The sequence below is a fragment of the Trichoplusia ni genome, chromosome 6, assembly GCF_003590095.1.
Source record: "Trichoplusia ni isolate ovarian cell line Hi5 chromosome 6, tn1, whole genome shotgun sequence".
In the NCBI taxonomy this organism is placed as follows: Eukaryota; Metazoa; Arthropoda; class Insecta; order Lepidoptera; family Noctuidae; genus Trichoplusia; species Trichoplusia ni.
Genome location: NC_039483.1, coordinates 4,460,563 through 4,477,411, shown reverse-complemented (window position 1 = coordinate 4,477,411; position 16,849 = coordinate 4,460,563). Strand labels below are relative to the sequence as shown.

Genomic DNA, 16,849 nt, shown 5'->3' with positions numbered 1-16,849 from the left:
TTATTTTAAGTAATTATAGCAGCAACAGGAATACATCATATGTGAAAATTTCAACTGTTTAGGTATATGGGTTCAGGAGATACAGTCTGGTGGCGGATGGATAGACAGACTGAAGACCCTCAGAAATAGGGATCCGTGTTCCCCTTTCGGTACGCAGCTTCAATTGAGAAACGTCCTCTGCTAGAGGACGGTTGTGATGGTCAAGTGGCACTCTGAAGAGTTAACCACTTGCAATATCAACCCAACTTAATACACCAAACTTTTTCCAAAATACATACCAAGTGACAAAAAAGAAATAAAAGTTATTCCAAGTTCAAATTCTTACATGTCAACGTCAAAATTCATAATATCACAAGCCCTCAAGACTGCATAATCTAAAGAAGGAAAATTAGACAGATCTGAATATAATAATCAACAATGGCAAACGAGGCTGAAGAAACTGTGCGAAAGCTGTCCATGCACAAAGGCGTTGCTGGAGTGATTGTGGTGAATGGGGAAGGAATACCTATAAAAACTACCCTTGAGAACCACGTATCTGTGCAATACGCGGGGTTAATGAGCTCTCTAGTCGATAAAGCGAAGGCAGTAGTAAGAGATCTTGATCCTTCAAACGATTTGACGTTTTTAAGGATACGCACCAAGAAAAGTGAGGTGATGGTCGCGCCAGATAAAGACTTTATACTAATAGTTGTACAGAACCCGGTTGAATGACGAAGGCTTTGGCTTTTTAGCCAACTTTTTTTTATTTACAATTTGACTTAAATGCTGTTTTACGCGGCTTTTAGTAATAGTGTTTGCTTCTATAATTCAATCATGTTTCCTTGTTTTCTTAATTTATTGTAATTTAGCTACTTTCACACGGTTTTAGCATTAACTGTAGTCGTTATATCGCATTAAATCGTCAGCTGCGCCGTGTGAAGAATCCTTTGCTTATTTTGTGCTGATGTGAAATTAATTATATTTTTCCTTGTTATTTATTAGTTTAATGCATGTATAACATATCGTTTCAATTTATTCTAATTTTTATTGTATTCCAATGATAAATAAAACAGTCAAATATTATGGTATTAATTTATTTCTAAGTTTAGTGACTCTGGGATCACACAATTTGTCACTATTATACCTACTATTTACTGAAATGGTCACCAATATCCGCGTCCGCCTCTTCTAAAGCCACTGTTACCATAGCCGCGGTTTCCGAAACCTGTATTACCGAACCCTCGGCTGCCAAATCCACCGCGGCCGAAACCGTTACCACTTTGGTTGCTACCGAAACCACCTTGGTTATCGCCGAAACCACCTTGGTTACCGCCAAAACCTCCTTGGTTGCTGCCGAAACCGCCTGAACCTCGGAAACCGCCCTGGAATCCACCTCCGAAGCCACCTTGACCTTCATTGCCGAAGCCGCCCTGATTGCCGCTTCCAAAACCGCCTCGGTTCCCGCCAAAGCCGCCTCTAGTTCCGCCGAATCCACCTCTGTTTCCGCCGAAGCCCTGGTTGGCGCCGAACCCTTGTCCGCCGAAGCCGCCGCGGGGCCCGGTGGTCCCCCAGCCGCGGTTGCCTCGCTTGGCGCCGTCCATCCTGAACGTCGGTGTGCTGGTCTCGCGCTGGATGTTGTAGTCGCCCGCGTCCACGATGCATAGCGATTTCACGCAGTCGATTACCTACAACCATAGGTACAAAGAATATTAAGTTTCATACAGACAGATTTGAGGGTAAATTTCTTAATATCTTTATCTAAGCACGCCATTCCATTGGAAGTATGAAAGACGTTTGTATTAAACTAAGCAATCTTAAAGCACATGTTAAAATATAAACTCAAATTATTCTTTAAGACTCGCAAAAAAGTAGACACCGCATTTCATTTTGTAATTAACGACACCTACGGTAAGTACGTTACCCCGAGAAATATAACATAACCATTTTTTTTTAACATTGGATATAGAATAACACCAAAGCACAGCCAACCTTTTGTTCAATAGGCGAGAAGTGTAGCGCGGCGTCAGGTTCTGCGGCGGCGCGCTCGACGATCTTCTCGACGGCGGGCCGCAGCGCGATCACCAGCGCCGCCGTGCTCGGCTTCATGTCGAAGTTCAGCCAGTTGTCCAGGCGGACCACGTTGTCAATCTGAAACGTTGTGTTTGTTAAGTTAGGGGAGGGTAACTCAGACATTTATAGTGGTCTTTTTGTATATGTATATTAATACATGACAATAGCCGTAAGTGTCCCACTACTGTCAAAGACTGCTTCCTTCCTCAACAAAAGTCTCCAAACAGTGGAATCAAATGGCAAAAAGAGATATATTATATCTCTTTTTGCCATTTTTGCCATTTTACCACTTTTACCATTAAGACTACCCGAATACCCATAAACACATGCTTATATTTTCCAAAACGTAATAACGCTTGTTTATAATACAAACGCAAACGTATGTAAGTGTTTGTTTCTTTGTAACCTCCATCAAACCAAAAGGGGAGACCAATTTTAATGAAATTTGCTATGGACATACTTTTTACCTGCTTCTTTAAAGGTGGGTAAGTATATTTTTGATATAGCGGAGGAACTCGCAAGCAATAGCTAGTTTATATAAAATATTTTCAAATGTTTTATGATATACGTACCCACTCGACCTTCCTGCAGGCGAACAGCAGCAGATGCAGCGGCGCCACCATGGTGGTCTGCTTGCAGGAGATGGCGCGCATGCGGACCTTCTCGCCGAACACGAACAGCGGACACGGGAAGCGCTGCTCCTGGTTGCTGCAGTTCACCGATGTCTTGTGGATCACCGCCGGCTTGCCTTCCGTCGTCAGAACCTGGACAGATATTATATCATTTAGTAGTAATTACTAAGAAGTAAGTCTTTTATAATCAAAGTAATTTATTTACTAAAAAGCTTTTCAACAGAACATAGCGCACTTTATTTAATTAAGGGCCGGATTTGCTATCGTCAATTCGTTAACATGTTAAGTAAAAAAAGTACTAGAAAACTTTATAGAAAGTAGAATTTCTTGCCGATTCTTCTCCAATAGGAATTACATTTTGGAACCGCGTACTTACAGTAATTATTATAACGTTTTAAAAGTGCCTGAAAAGCGGTCTATTTGAAATAAAAACTTTTGATGTAGCCACTCAAACTTGATTGGAATTAGTAGAAATATTTTTTAACTCGTAGTAAAAGTGGACTCAAAAAAAAAATCAATGGTATTTAACGAACCTTTCTCTTCCCCTGATGTAAGCACACATTAGGGTAGAGTCCCATACACATGAGCGCGATGACCAGGTCCAAGGTGGGGTCTGAACCGGTGGGGTGCCAGCGTTGTGGCACACAACACTCTTCGGAGAAACCTATCGTTGTTGTTAGGATATCTGAAAAATTGAGTGTACAGTTTGAAATTGTAGTTTGAAGGTACGATGGACATTAAGTTAAATTAAATCCTTATTTTGTCATATTCGCGAAACTATAATCAGTACTATCAGGTTTTTTAAGTGCCTGGAATAGGGCCTATTTTAAATAAAATATAGAAAGAAAAAATATTTATCTGTCACAGAGACTTATGCAAACAAATGTATTTATAACATTTTAATATAAATAATATAAAGGTCAAATGCGACCAGTAGGTGACCACTCAGCATTGTGCCGTGGTATGGCGCGGACCATAACTCGGCGCGGATTTTCAGTGATCACCTAAGTGACGTGCGAATATTGATCCAGTTACGAAAATAGTAATAACAAAAACAAGGAAAATAGTAATAATGACATAAAGACAAACATCAGGTAAGCATAAATAAATAAATGACATGGCATTGTTTAGAGAATACCTGCACAATGCAAAAAGTAGGTAACTACACAAAAAACCGGTGTATCTTATCGTCGAAGGCTCGACCAGATTTTCTTAAAATATTATATAGAGTATTTTGTTCAAAATAAAAGTTTAGGTTAAGTAGTATCACTGAGTAGACCGGGATAGCTAGCGTAGAACTGTTCCGGCGAACTACTGATAAAGGGGGCGACAAGCTGATCGCTAAACTTTACTAATTAGGGCGGCGAAGCATAAAGATGAAATTACACACGATTTGTAAGATAATTTTCACTCATTTACTAGATCTAGATACAAAAAAGGTAACTTACATTTATCACATCAATTAGGTTAATTTTATCGATGATACTTCTACACTAAAATTTTCGATTCGTATGTATTGTACAAAGATTAGTATAATGACTCACTAGTAAGCTGGTACTTGGCCTCGGAGGTGACCCTCATGGTGGTGGGCTGCAGCCCCTTCCACTCGCACCAGCGCATCTCAGCGTCCTCGCCCTTCGCGTGCTCTCGTTCCCACATCTGGTGAAATGATTATATTCGTACAATGTTAATAGACTAATTTAATATGCATTAGGTTAATCGTACATTTCAACAAAGAGACATTTCAAAAAAAGTAACATTCGAAAGAACTCAAAGTTTCAAAGTCGTGCAATGTTTGACAAATAATCAAGACGTTTCATTATCTTACATATTTTTTTATAGAAAAAAGTAACATTCTACATCAAGCTTGGAGAAACACGTATAATTTAAAGACAACATTTTGAGAGCAATTAATTAGTTAACAATTTTCATTGGATGTTTATAGTAAGAGCAAGAAAAAAGCCCGGATATATAACAACATGCTGCAATTGCCCCATACCAAATAAAATATTTTCATTCATAAACATTTACCAGTGTTTAAATTCAGTACTAACTTGAAAAGCATTCAGCATGGCGACATGGTCCGACGCCCTGTCCCCCGCTAGCGCCCTCTGGTGGTTGGACAGGCGACGGCGACCCTCCACTATGAAGATCTCCGGGAAGGTCGTTGAGTTGGCCGCCATTGTGGTAAGAGCGTCGCCCACGCCCAACACGAAGCCCAGCACCATCATCTTGCCTAGACGCGGCTCTGGGGAAAAATACAATAAACATGAAAAAAAAACATTTACTGGATACCTACTCTCAATACTCAATAATTTATTGCGTTCCATAATGTACATGATGGTCTTAAAAATATAATGATACAGAACCATTATTAGTTAAGACTAGTGTCCAAGTCCCTATTTAGTTGTTGCGTAAGTCGTGACTTGAAAAGGGTATAATCTGATGAAGGCAGTTGTCTTCATACTGACAAATAACAGCGCTCTATTAAGTTTTAATATAATAATTAAGTCTTATGACGTTTCTTGCCGGTTCTTCTCCATTAGAATGAAATGGAACCGTGCAACTAGAGTCATTATTATAACGTTTTAAACGTGCCTGGAAAACAACCTATTTGAAATAACACTTTTAATTTTGATTTTGAATGCTCATTTTGTTTTTGTAAGTTGGAAAATCGACTCCCCGAAACAGGAAATCAGACAGTGGAGATCACACACACACACACAAAAATATTTCACCAGCCTAATCTTCTGTTTTTATCACCGTAACCTGTGCTAGGTCAACAAAAACTATCCTAGTTGCTAGTGTACCTATAGGCAGCTTGGCGAGTATGGTCCCGAGCGGCGTGAGGTTGTCCCCCGCGTCGAGGCAGGCCAGCTCCCGCAGCAGCGCCTCGGCCTCGATGACGGCGTCCAGCGGCGGCGGCTCGGGGGCCTTCGACAGGAAGTGCCCGATACTGCCCAGCCGGAGCAGCTTGATGCTGGGGGGAGTTTGGTAACACTTGAATATCATATGACCACCTTCAAGAACGAAACTGAGTTCTTTTTTATGTCATTGTTAAGTACTATAGATGGGAGACAAGTGAAAGGAGACAGGGCTAGTTTAATACTTTTTTTTACTAGTTGGACAAGTCGCGCGGCGCAGTCATACACATAAAACACATTTTAATATAGTATATATTCAGACATATAGATTCTAATAGAAAAATATGGGTATACAACGTCACAACAAAATATGGCCACATTCAGAAGTAGACTTATGATAATGAAAAAATTAAAGATATCAATCTTTATTTTTTTTCTGACGAAACACTATCAAATGACTTCTCACCTTTGGTTTGATCGCAAGAGAATATCAAACTTTTACTCACTAAAACCCAGAAAAGAACACGGGTGTATTCACTTCTTCACCCTTCGTGTAAAAGGGTTGCGATAACTTTTTCAGACAATCCCGTTGGTCCGACAGGCATCAGCACTTAATGGACACGTGCCTGGTCCTAATTATGCGGTAAAGTACTCATATTAACGTACCTCAGAGCCAGTTCGTGTAGTGGTGTGCGGAACATCTCAGCAGTTTGATGTTCGTCGAGTTTGTCGTAGCGCGCGCGAGAGCACAGCGTGAAGCAAACGCCGGGGCGGACACGACCGGCGCGACCTTTACGCTGGAGAATTAAGAAAGTAATTGATATTGTATTAATGAATGTAGTACAGATTGCTTTTTCATCAGCATCAAAATGTATGTAAATATCAATTTTATCCTATGTTCCTGGGCGGTACCGCCTGCAACAGCTAATACAGCTATAAATAAATAAATTTACAAATCACCTGTTCCAGATTAGTCCTGCTGGCCCAGACAGTGGCGTATGACGTCATATTGTTGTGTGACGTGAACAGCTTCATCTTGGCCTTGCACGAGTCGATCACGTAGACGACGTCGTTGATCGTGATCGATGTCTCCGCTATGTTCGTTGATAATATCACCTGGATACGAAAATTATGGGAATTGGGTGAATAATTTAACAAAAAGGGTTCAAACTAGTTAATGGTAAGAATAGTTTAAAATAATAAGTATTGAAAAGGTCATATTTAAGTCGCAAAACTCAAAAATCAGAACGCTTTTCGAAGTTTCATATTTTTGAGTCCAGGTCCATAAATATATAATCCAATAGGAAGTCATTTTGAATATCACGAGAAACGTATATTATAAAACAAATTGATTAACTTTCAAGAGTTAACTTACAGAACTCGCGCATGTCTGCAATTCAAGTGTTTAGTGTACTTACATTTTGGATGGATATTGGTAAACGTTAAGACAATTTGTTGTAAATAGCAAAATGTAGTTGGGCACGCTAACGCCATCCTTATTTATAACACTCTTATGGCAAATATGCCAACTAAATATTTTAAAAATGAATGTTCGTATTTTTGTTTGGAATAAAAAGTAAACACAGCTGAGGTCATAGGATAAAGTTAGATTGACGTAGACCAAAAAATAATTACCTTAACCATACCCGGCGGTGGAGTAATAAACACTTTCTTCTGATCGTCCCTGGGGATTTGGCTGTGTAGCGGCAGTATCACATACTTAGACGTGTCGCCAAACACTCGATGTTGGGACAAATGTTTGGCCAACGCGAAGATAAGGTTCCACCCGGGGAGGAACACCAACACAGCGCCATCACTTCCCAAGCTGCTTATATATTGTAGAATTGCTTCGATAAGTTCGAAACTTAGCTGTAATGGAAAGATTTTTATTAATAAGGCATTTTATTTAATCATTCGTGAAGTTATATCAAACAAGACTAAAATATTTGACTGGCCTGTTGGTCTAGTATTTAGTGACCCTGATTGCTATACCGGAGTTCGTGGAAGGGCTATTATAAACGGATTGTGTAGTTTCTTTGGAGTTCCTTGGTCATTGTCTATCTCTGTCAGACCACTTCCAAGGAAAGTATAAGATATTTTATTTTTCTAAATATTCAGCTAATTTCAACCAACGCCATCTAGCCTCAAACTAAGCAAAACTTTTACTATGAGTACAACTAGATAACTCATAAAGACAACCCAAACACAGAACAGATTTTGATGATGGTGTTTAAACGATTGTTTCATCAAACAAACACTAATATTTTCTTGTCATTGAAGTAACCTAGGTCAAAGCTTAAAAAGTCTATCCTTAAACAAAAACCATTCTTTAGTCAAATATAATATACTAACATCTTTCTCAGAGAGCTTGGCCATGGTTTGTGATGTTTCCGGGGAGTAGTTGCTGGACAGTTGACAGTTCTTGTTCAAGTCTTCATCTTGTTCCTCCGCTCCACCTTTTAATTACATACAAACATTATTTATTTTACAGCTGTGAAAAGACTCTTCAATTCCACAGCTAAAATCTTAGTTTAAGAAGTAGTGGTTATGTGCAGAAAGAGAGAGAGAGAGAGAGAGATCACTCTGACTCAAAACGAGCATTTGTGGATCACACCAATACTTATCCTACGCGGGAATCGAACCTACGACCCGTTGCGCCCAGTACGTGGACCCACAACACTTATTCTATACCACCTGTATAAACTTATTATACCTTCATCATCATCGTCGTCATCATTATTGGTGCTGTTTGCCTTCTTGCCGGATGCCTTGCGCTTGCGCGTGTCTGGCGGAGGCACGAACTTAGTTAGCTCGACACAGTCTTCTAGAAAGTATTGCTTTACGGGGAACGTGCGGCCTGGCACCTAGGTAGAACAAGAATAGTCTTTAATTAAATAAAATATACCTTAGTGTAAACAACGTTAGGTTTAAATTGGAATAAAATAAAAAAAGGATTTGTATTAGAACTTCCACCACCCATTTTTAAGACTGTATTAGTTTATGTTTAGTTTTACTGACATACACTTTGTTCTTTTGACTTAGCGCCTATTTCACAATCACTGATTAACCGCTAATCTTGGTATGAAAATATATGCCAGCTAATTTGACGGGAACTTACGTTGAACAAAAACAGTTACGCTCGTATAAGAATTCCATTCAAGTCATTCGTGAAACCTATATAACTTTAACTAACTACAGATCAGTCTTTATAACATATCCTGCACTTACCTCAATAACAGGACAATTTCCGAAATACTGAGTGAACAAAGTAGTATCGACTGTTGCCGACATGAGAATGATCCTCAAATCTGGGTACGTATGGGCCATATCTCTTAAGAGGATAAGAGCGAAGTCGGTGTCAGCGTCCCTCTCGTGAACCTCGTCGACAAGGACGTGGCTGACTCCACGTAGACCACCCTCGAGCTTACGTAGCAGTACTCCCACGGTACAGAACATTATGGACCCGTATGGACGCGGCAGGAAGGACTCGAAGCGGACTGAGTAGCTGGAAAATGTTGTATGTTAGTGTTTTTTTGAAAGTTGATGTTTTTTGATGAGTGGAGGGGATTTTTGTAAATGTTTGGAGTGTTGAGATACGACTGCATAGGTGAGTGATTTTTATGTTTAGTTTTGTGTTAGTTGTTCGATGTTGTTTTTACTGTGCTAATAATAATAAACAAATTAATAACATTTTTTTGTAACATAATAATATTTACAATGAAGGGCTTGATTTGGAAAAAATATCTATCATGTTAATGTGTCCTTTTATGTGAATCGAAGCACATAACCTAGACTTAGTAGATAAGACTTTACTACATGGTTATCCATGGGTAAGTACAAAAACCCTTACCTAGCCTTATCTATCTTTAACCTACACACGATTTTAGAATAGACTGTAAAACTCTCCGAAACACTTTTAGAAGAAAGAGTCTTTTTCTCCAAAAAAAAATATATTTTCTAGTATCATTTTTATCAATATTGAATTAGTATTTACCCCACGCTATTGGCCAGGTCCTCGCAGCGCTCGCTGGCGACCCTCTCGGCCACGCTGACGGCGGAGATACGTCGCGGCTGAGTCACGCACACGTTGGCCCACGCGCCCTGCCCGCTCGCTATGTAGTCGTCTAAGATGAACTGGCATACCTGCGGCGAATATGTAACGTTGTAACAAAAAAACACTAGTAAAGTTCGCGCCGGCTTGAGGAAAAGTATTTGCCACAAAAAATATGGCCACACTGTTGGTAAACCTCAATGTTATTTTCATATTTTTTTGTTATATTGGCTATAGACATACATCAGCTATAAATATTTTAAGCGATTAGCGATTCATTAAATACAGCCTGGTGTTAAACAATATTTGTCAAGGAAACTTAAAAACAACTAAAAACATTGTTTTATTTAAGAGTTTAAATAAAAAAAATAATAATATAAGTATCAAGTTGAATATACCTGTGTAGTTTTTCCACAGCCAGTATTTCCTCTGATGATGATGACTGGGTTCTCATTGATAGCCTCCATGATTTGCGACTTCATACCGTACACCGGTAGTTTTTCCCTTTCGCGTAAACTTTCCTGTTAAAATACGAAATAGTTTTGTTTTTTGAACATTTCATTATATAAAGCACACATTGACCACCTCCTGTATTACATTGCCAACACACACAAGGGACAAAAGTAAAAGCAAACTATAGGGCAAGAAAACAGAAACAGATTACGCGAAGTTGCATATAAAGGTAGAAAATAAAAATACATAGCAATAGGTTACAACTGTTTTCAATAACAAATTAAATTACCTGTCAAATACAGGAAGGAACTAGTTTAATTTCCAAATTTTTCTATTTGAGGTCCATAATAATGTTACCAACCTGATACAATGTACTATTCTGGCACATATCCCTGTGGCGCTTCTCAAGGTCAGCGCTGATGTCCTCAAGACTTGTCGTAGCCAGTGGCCCTTCATCTGAAGACACATTTGTTATAAGACAACTCGGAGGGCATACATAGAGTAATTTAACTCCCAGTAATAGTCTTAACCATGAATACATTTCATTTTTAGGTTTACATACAAAAAAACGGTAAGCACGCAACCCGAACAGACAGGCTAAGGTGCTTCTCGGTCCGTCTGTCACGAAATTGTATCATGAACTTCTATAGCTGGGCAGTTGAAACTTTCACAGCTATTTCTGAAATTACTTTCTATACAAAAACTCAAAACAAAATCAAAGATAACCTTCAAAGTCACCTTGTTGCCAGCCCTATATTTTTCACAGATTTGTTTTTATTTGTTTTTATTTGTTATATTTGTACGAAACCTTCAATATTGTAAGTCTGACTGACACTTTACCCGGGTTTTTAGGATATTAAAAATGCTGCTGTATTTTTTGCTCGTTAAAAGTTAAATTCATGAACAATTGTATATCGCCTCTTACCAATATTACACCCAGTCCACGCATTCCAGTTGGGTTTCGGCGGTGACCAGGACACGACGCCGCCGGGGGTGGGGCGGGCCTCTCGCATGGCCTTCACGCGGTCCATCTGGAGCAGGGTCAGCCCTGACTGACCATCCTCACTCGAGTAGTGACCAGACAGGTCCACCTGTACTGGTTCTATTTCAAGTTCTGGAAAGGATGTAGGTGATGTTAATTGGTTTTAATGTTATTTACTTAAATCCATGATGCTAGTTCGGCTATCGGATTCAGCCTATCGAGGTGCACTGCTGGACCTCTTCCAAGTTCTGCCACAATACCCGGTCCTCCGCCTTCCGCATCGAGTAAGATCCAGCCACCTTTTTTGGGTCATCGGTAAACTGGGCTAGGAATGTCGGAAATGGAATCCTTGATATTATTATAGATTATTTCAGTCCCGATTGAAAAAGTAAAAGACTAATGCGGTAGAAGCAATATCAAAACATTTAAACATATCCGAAATCTTTTATTTGTTTGTAGGAAGAGGAAAGGGACATTTTAAGATTACACTGACAAATAGCACACCTTTTAGTGTCTCCTCCAGTTGTTGTTCCAGTGCTGGGCTTATGGCCACCGGATAAGGCTTCATAATACCTTCTCCAGACCTGACAAAATAATACACAGGTTAATGCAAATGTTGATTGCAAAGAAAATTGCACAGATAGCCGAGTGGTTGAGGCCACGTGTGACGTGTCGCGGGATCAAGCCCCGCGGAGTACAAGTGTTTGTGTGGTCCGCGAATGCTTGCCCTGAGTCTTGGTATATTTGTGCATATGACATGAATGTTTACAAAACTCCCGCGACATAAGGATTAAATTCTCAATGCGAGAGTGGTTTTTTATAGAAAAGGAAGCTTTAGTAAAATTAATTTAGTTCTCGAATCAAACCAATTTTCCACTTTCACTTCACACGTTGCCATCGTCATCATAAAGTCAAAACCAATCACCTGTCTTTCTTCAGCGTGCCACTGAAGGCCTCAATCACACCGAGATGGTAAAGCTGCCTTACGACAGACAGAGCACAGGACTTGCTCGCCGTCTGCTTGTTCGACGCGGTCTCACGCCCGGTTACGTTACGGCCCAACTGACGTACAAATATAGACAACTCGCAGCAGAAACTCCTGAAAATTTAAACTAGTTAATATTGTGTATTTGTACACGATAGTAAAATGTATTGTTGCATGCAGTGATAGCCTTATGATATGATCGATAAACTGCTAAATCAAAAGTCGTAGGTGTCTTTTTGAATTCATGTGCGCATTGAAAGTAGTTTTCACTGGCTAAAAACGATGAAGAATATCATGAGCAAAACCAACATAGATATGTTTATTTTCTTGGGTTTGTTGAAAACCACGTCTAAGGCCTACGGGTTGTTTGGAGACTTTAAAACCAGGTTGTCTATAAACCATAAGAAAAGAAGAAATATAATTAATATTGTCTATGTATCTATATCTTAGTCTGTCTGAAATTTTAAATGTTTGCTTACTGCTTAGTTAATTAGGTTTATATCATACTACAACAGAGTCAAATCTTTTACATCGAAGCGTAAATGTAAAGTTACTATAGCAAATTCAACCTTAACTCCGCGAGATAAAGACGATATTTTTTATACCGTCAATTTCCTTTGTATAGTCGTTTTTTACTCGTTTATAGCCTTTTTTTATTTTTCAACAGCTTTCTGATGTAAAAACTGAGACAATCCAACATTATAATAAGCCAGCAGTTTCCCATATTAGTAAGAACAAACAAACTGTTAATTTTTATTAGTGTATGTGTATAATTATATTAAACTTACCTTCTTGACATCTGGAAGTCACGCAATCATTACACATATTGGAATTGTAGCCAAGTGGAGTCAGTTTATAGAGCTCAAGCACACCTGTGTTCAGAATAAAATCCAAGACTTTTTTAATGTTCACATAATAATATATTTTAACAAATGAAAATTTAAGTTAATTAACATATCAGTAGATAAAATAACGATAGAACGGTGCGAATAGATATTATTACTTAATAATCAAAAATTAGTTTTCACGTAGAACACGTCACGTCAACATAGGCAACACCGCGAAAATTTGTCTATCACCCCATTTTAACTATGCACCCCATTCTAACATTACGTATTATTTTACAACATCATGTTGCCTTATTGTTTATTTTCTTGTACATATTTTTCTCTTGTCTTGGATTTATTCCGTGTGTTTGATATTTCGCTCTTAAAACTATTATTTAAATACTGAAGCAAACTTTGTATATCCTCTGCAAAGTTGGCTTCAATTTCTTGGATTTACTTTTTGTTGCTGACCACACTCATAGCCCAGTTACCAGTTGTTAATTTAAAAGTTATCACTCTAGTGAATGACTGGCTAGATCGGGCTCAATGAAATAAAAAAAAAGATGAGAAAATAGGAGAAATTCATGTTCTAATTTTGTAAACCAAAGGATAGGCAAAGGCAAGTATAAAATTCAGACCGGAATACAAGTGTTGTCAGCATTCATTAATCTAAAAGTACTTCTATTACTTGGCCACATTTCCAGTTATCTATAGTCACCAATAGCCAATGATTTTTCAAATAACATGAATAATCAATGGCTTGTAAGCAAAACATACAATATTCACGTCTGTAGTAAGAAAGCCAAAAAAATTGAATTCATGCATCTTGAAAACTTGGCTTTCCCACTGCAGACCAAATAATTTAGCTTGCTCAATTCAATAGGGTATTTCACAACAAAAAATAGTATAGTCCATGAGACAGATTTCCAAAAAATATTAGATTTGTATTTTTTATTCTATCTCATATAAAATCTCGTGTGACGTCACTTACTAGTATACTTTTTACTAACTAGTGACGTTTTTAGACTTTGAAATGATGTAATAAAATAAAAAATACATATTCAATAATTTTTGGAAATCAGTTTGACGGACTAAACAGATTTATGTTATTAGCTTTAGTCAAATACCCTATTCAAGATATATGCTAGAAGCTAAGATGAGATCAGCGCATGTACTATGAGTTTTTCCCTAAGTAGAAACGAGATGGCGAGCTATGTTGCAGATAGCGTCATCTCACTTCCACAACAGCAACACCAAGAACTCAAAATGAGTTTCAATAATTTACCAACTTTTATACATTATTATATTGTTGCGTAATATTATTATACTACGAATTAAAAATAGAATATTCATATGATTAATATGATGTTGTTACCATTTTTTTTTGTATTGATTGATTTTGTTACAAATTTGGTATAGTTCTCTATAAAAAGTTTATGTATAGCATACCTATGTCATTGATGATAGCTGAACAGGAAGTTACTTAAGTATAGTCAAATACATTGATTGATGACCGGTCGGATGGAGCATGGTCTTGGCAAGAATAATGAAAGTGAACCAGATGGAAACCAAAATGAATTAAACAGAACAAAGTAAAGACAAACCGTGTGTGATCCGGACCGACCGCTTTATAAACATAGTCCGTATTAATCTTATTGATCTGTAAGAACTGGTGTAGTTTAGACTTGGCATTTTCCATCGTCCAGTTACCATGTAAACTGGCATTAACATCTAAGTCTTCAGCTTCCTCTACATTTTTCTGTTGTTGTAAACGATTCATATATGTAAAGTTCTCATTTTGACCACCGTATGCATGGTAAGCAGGACCCATCATATCTGGTCCCATTCCCTCCTAGAATTGGAAACAAATGTCTTGTTAAAACTTGAGCCTTTGTGAGATCTCTCTGCTAGACAAAGGCATTCCTGTATTCTTCTGGATTACTGATCTTTCGCGATATCTACCAACATGCACCTGAACTTCTGACTATCATCACAACTTTCCCATGGACAATGTTAAATGTTACAGTTGATTTCAGAAACTTTTCCATGCATTCTGTACCATCTTTCTGTGGGTTTTTAAATGAGATAAACTGACCCAAGTTTATATTATGTACTCAACAACATATTGCAAATCCTGTTCATTTACCACAGACCCTTATTTTGAGCAGATGTTTACAAATTGAATTTTACTTTAATATAAAAATCAGCAATAAAACTAATGAACAAAATAAGTTTTCTAAATCACTGGAACCCAGATGTTGTAGGCAGCAGTTATCATTTTAAAAACAAAAGACAATCAGATACAAATCTACATTATTATGTCAAGGTGTTTCGACAATCCAATCAGTTTATCAACTTTACTAGGTGATACTATTCTTTAAAGTGTAAAACATACACATCAACCAAATGCTCTAACTAAACCAATACATTTTTTTTTTCAGCTGTCTCCATCTCTCTGCGGGGCAAAGGCCTCCCTTAGATTCTTCCACTCTGTCCATACATTATTATAGTAAAGTATAAATTTTGTACTAAACATTCAAAAAGGCAAACAAACCTGAAACACAGGTCTCTGTTGTTGCTGAGGAAGTGAATCCTGACCCTGGATATTATCATTATCTTCAGTTTTAACCACAGGAGCCCTAGTATCCTCGGGTACATCTCCAGGTGCCAAGTCACCAGTACGTACAAGATAACTAATGAAGTCTTTGGAAGCATTCATCTGAGCTTCCTTTTTCGTCATGGAGTTGCCAGCTCCGGCGTACGAGAAAGTATCGACTCGGACCTCGCAGAGGAAACGTTGACGATGTTTGGGCCCTATAAGGTTAGATTTAAAAAGAAAAGATTAAGACTAAGATTAGATACAAATCTTCAAAAGTCTAGCAACTGAGTATTTTGGGTAGTGTAGAAAACTTAGGAAAAAAAGAGTTGTTTTGCTTTGCTACTGGAAATATATTTCTTAGATTATTTGATTATTTTCTTTTCACTACCTACGACAGGTTTTTCAGCTTTCTATACTTAAGTCTAATCAATTTGGCAATTCGTTTTAGATTTTTAGCAGCAATTCTATCGGAAAGCGAGTTTTGGCGGCCGGTACATATTTTTATGTGTTGTTTAGAATAACAGAAAACGAACGCAAATATCGAAACGAAAGTGTACCCTGACTTTGTTTCGAATTAATTTATACTTATAAAGACCTGAGCAGACAATATTTATTTATTATTTAGTATTTGGTTCGCTAATAAGCTGTTTTTTTCCATACCTGTGGCCCGCACATCGTAGTTCGGCGTTAATCCTTTCTTCGCGCACCAAGAGTAAAGAAATGATTTTGCGTCCATGATGGATGCTTAATTTTATACTAAGTTAATTGTTACTCCACTACTCGAGATTCTCGTATCTTATTCATAAATCAAGAACACAAATCAAAATATCAGTGCCGAAGCCGACGCTGAGGAAAGTTTTCGCAACACACCTAAATCTATGCAACACACTTTGACATTTTATATATAATTTCAAAAATATGACATTGACGTAAGTTTATTCGTCAATAAATAGTGGCAAACGGCATGAGGTTAAAAGTACGTAATATTATAAGAAACCAGAAATATTTGCCGAGGCACGAAAAATAAATTTCCAAGGAACTTTATCGCCCATTGAAATATATCAATTCTACCTTAATTTACTAACACACATAATGTAAAAAGTAATGCGTAAACAAAATCATCTTTAAGAGATTATTGTAATTACGCTGCGCTACATCCACGGCCCGATTGCATGTAAGAACTTCATCCGAGAAGGGTTTATTTTACAGTGTGCGCTTTCACAAAACGTTATAAGTTTTTAAGCTACTGCTGGAGCTAACTGGTTTATTTTATTATGCCCTTACATCTGGCAGGACTGTTGGTCTAGTGGTTAGTTATCCTGACTGCTATACCGGAGGTCGTGGGTTCGATTCCCGCCCAAGACAACTGTTGTGTGATAAGCATGATCATTTGTTCTGGTGTCTGGG

The 16,849-nt window shown here is 38.0% G+C and overlaps 2 protein-coding genes across 3 annotated transcripts; one reads left to right on the top strand and one right to left on the bottom strand.

The window, feature by feature from the left end:
* The first annotated feature begins 102 nt into the window (after nucleotides 1-102).
* Nucleotides 103-1,011, top strand: LOC113494805 (dynein light chain roadblock-type 2-like). The gene has a single exon (XM_026873278.1). The coding sequence runs from the start codon at nucleotides 418-420 to the stop codon at nucleotides 709-711; it is 294 nt and encodes a 97-aa protein (XP_026729079.1). The 5' UTR covers nucleotides 103-417; the 3' UTR covers nucleotides 712-1,011.
* Nucleotides 1,012-1,057: 46 nt separating this feature from the next.
* On the bottom strand, nucleotides 1,058-16,372 carry LOC113494800 (dosage compensation regulator-like). 2 transcript variants are annotated; one of them, XM_026873272.1, is made up of 22 exons: nucleotides 16,103-16,372; nucleotides 15,398-15,657; nucleotides 14,448-14,695; nucleotides 11,957-12,130; nucleotides 11,536-11,615; nucleotides 10,975-11,163; nucleotides 10,411-10,505; nucleotides 9,995-10,117; nucleotides 9,540-9,688; nucleotides 8,774-9,050; nucleotides 8,259-8,409; nucleotides 7,898-8,001; nucleotides 7,181-7,414; nucleotides 6,506-6,661; nucleotides 6,212-6,342; nucleotides 5,492-5,661; nucleotides 4,736-4,929; nucleotides 4,226-4,340; nucleotides 3,215-3,366; nucleotides 2,622-2,813; nucleotides 1,969-2,127; nucleotides 1,058-1,664 (listed from the first exon to the last, which is right to left on the bottom strand). In XM_026873272.1, the coding sequence occupies exons 1-22, from the start codon at nucleotides 16,176-16,178 to the stop codon at nucleotides 1,143-1,145; spliced, it is 3,951 nt and encodes a 1,316-aa protein (XP_026729073.1). In that variant the 5' UTR covers nucleotides 16,179-16,372; the 3' UTR covers nucleotides 1,058-1,142. The 2 variants fall into 2 exon arrangements, with proteins under 2 accessions (XP_026729073.1, XP_026729074.1); XM_026873273.1 differs by lacking the exons at nucleotides 15,398-15,657; nucleotides 16,103-16,372 and adding an exon at nucleotides 12,805-12,888 and having other exon boundaries at nucleotides 14,448-14,512.
* Between the last annotated feature and the right edge of the window lie 477 nt (nucleotides 16,373-16,849).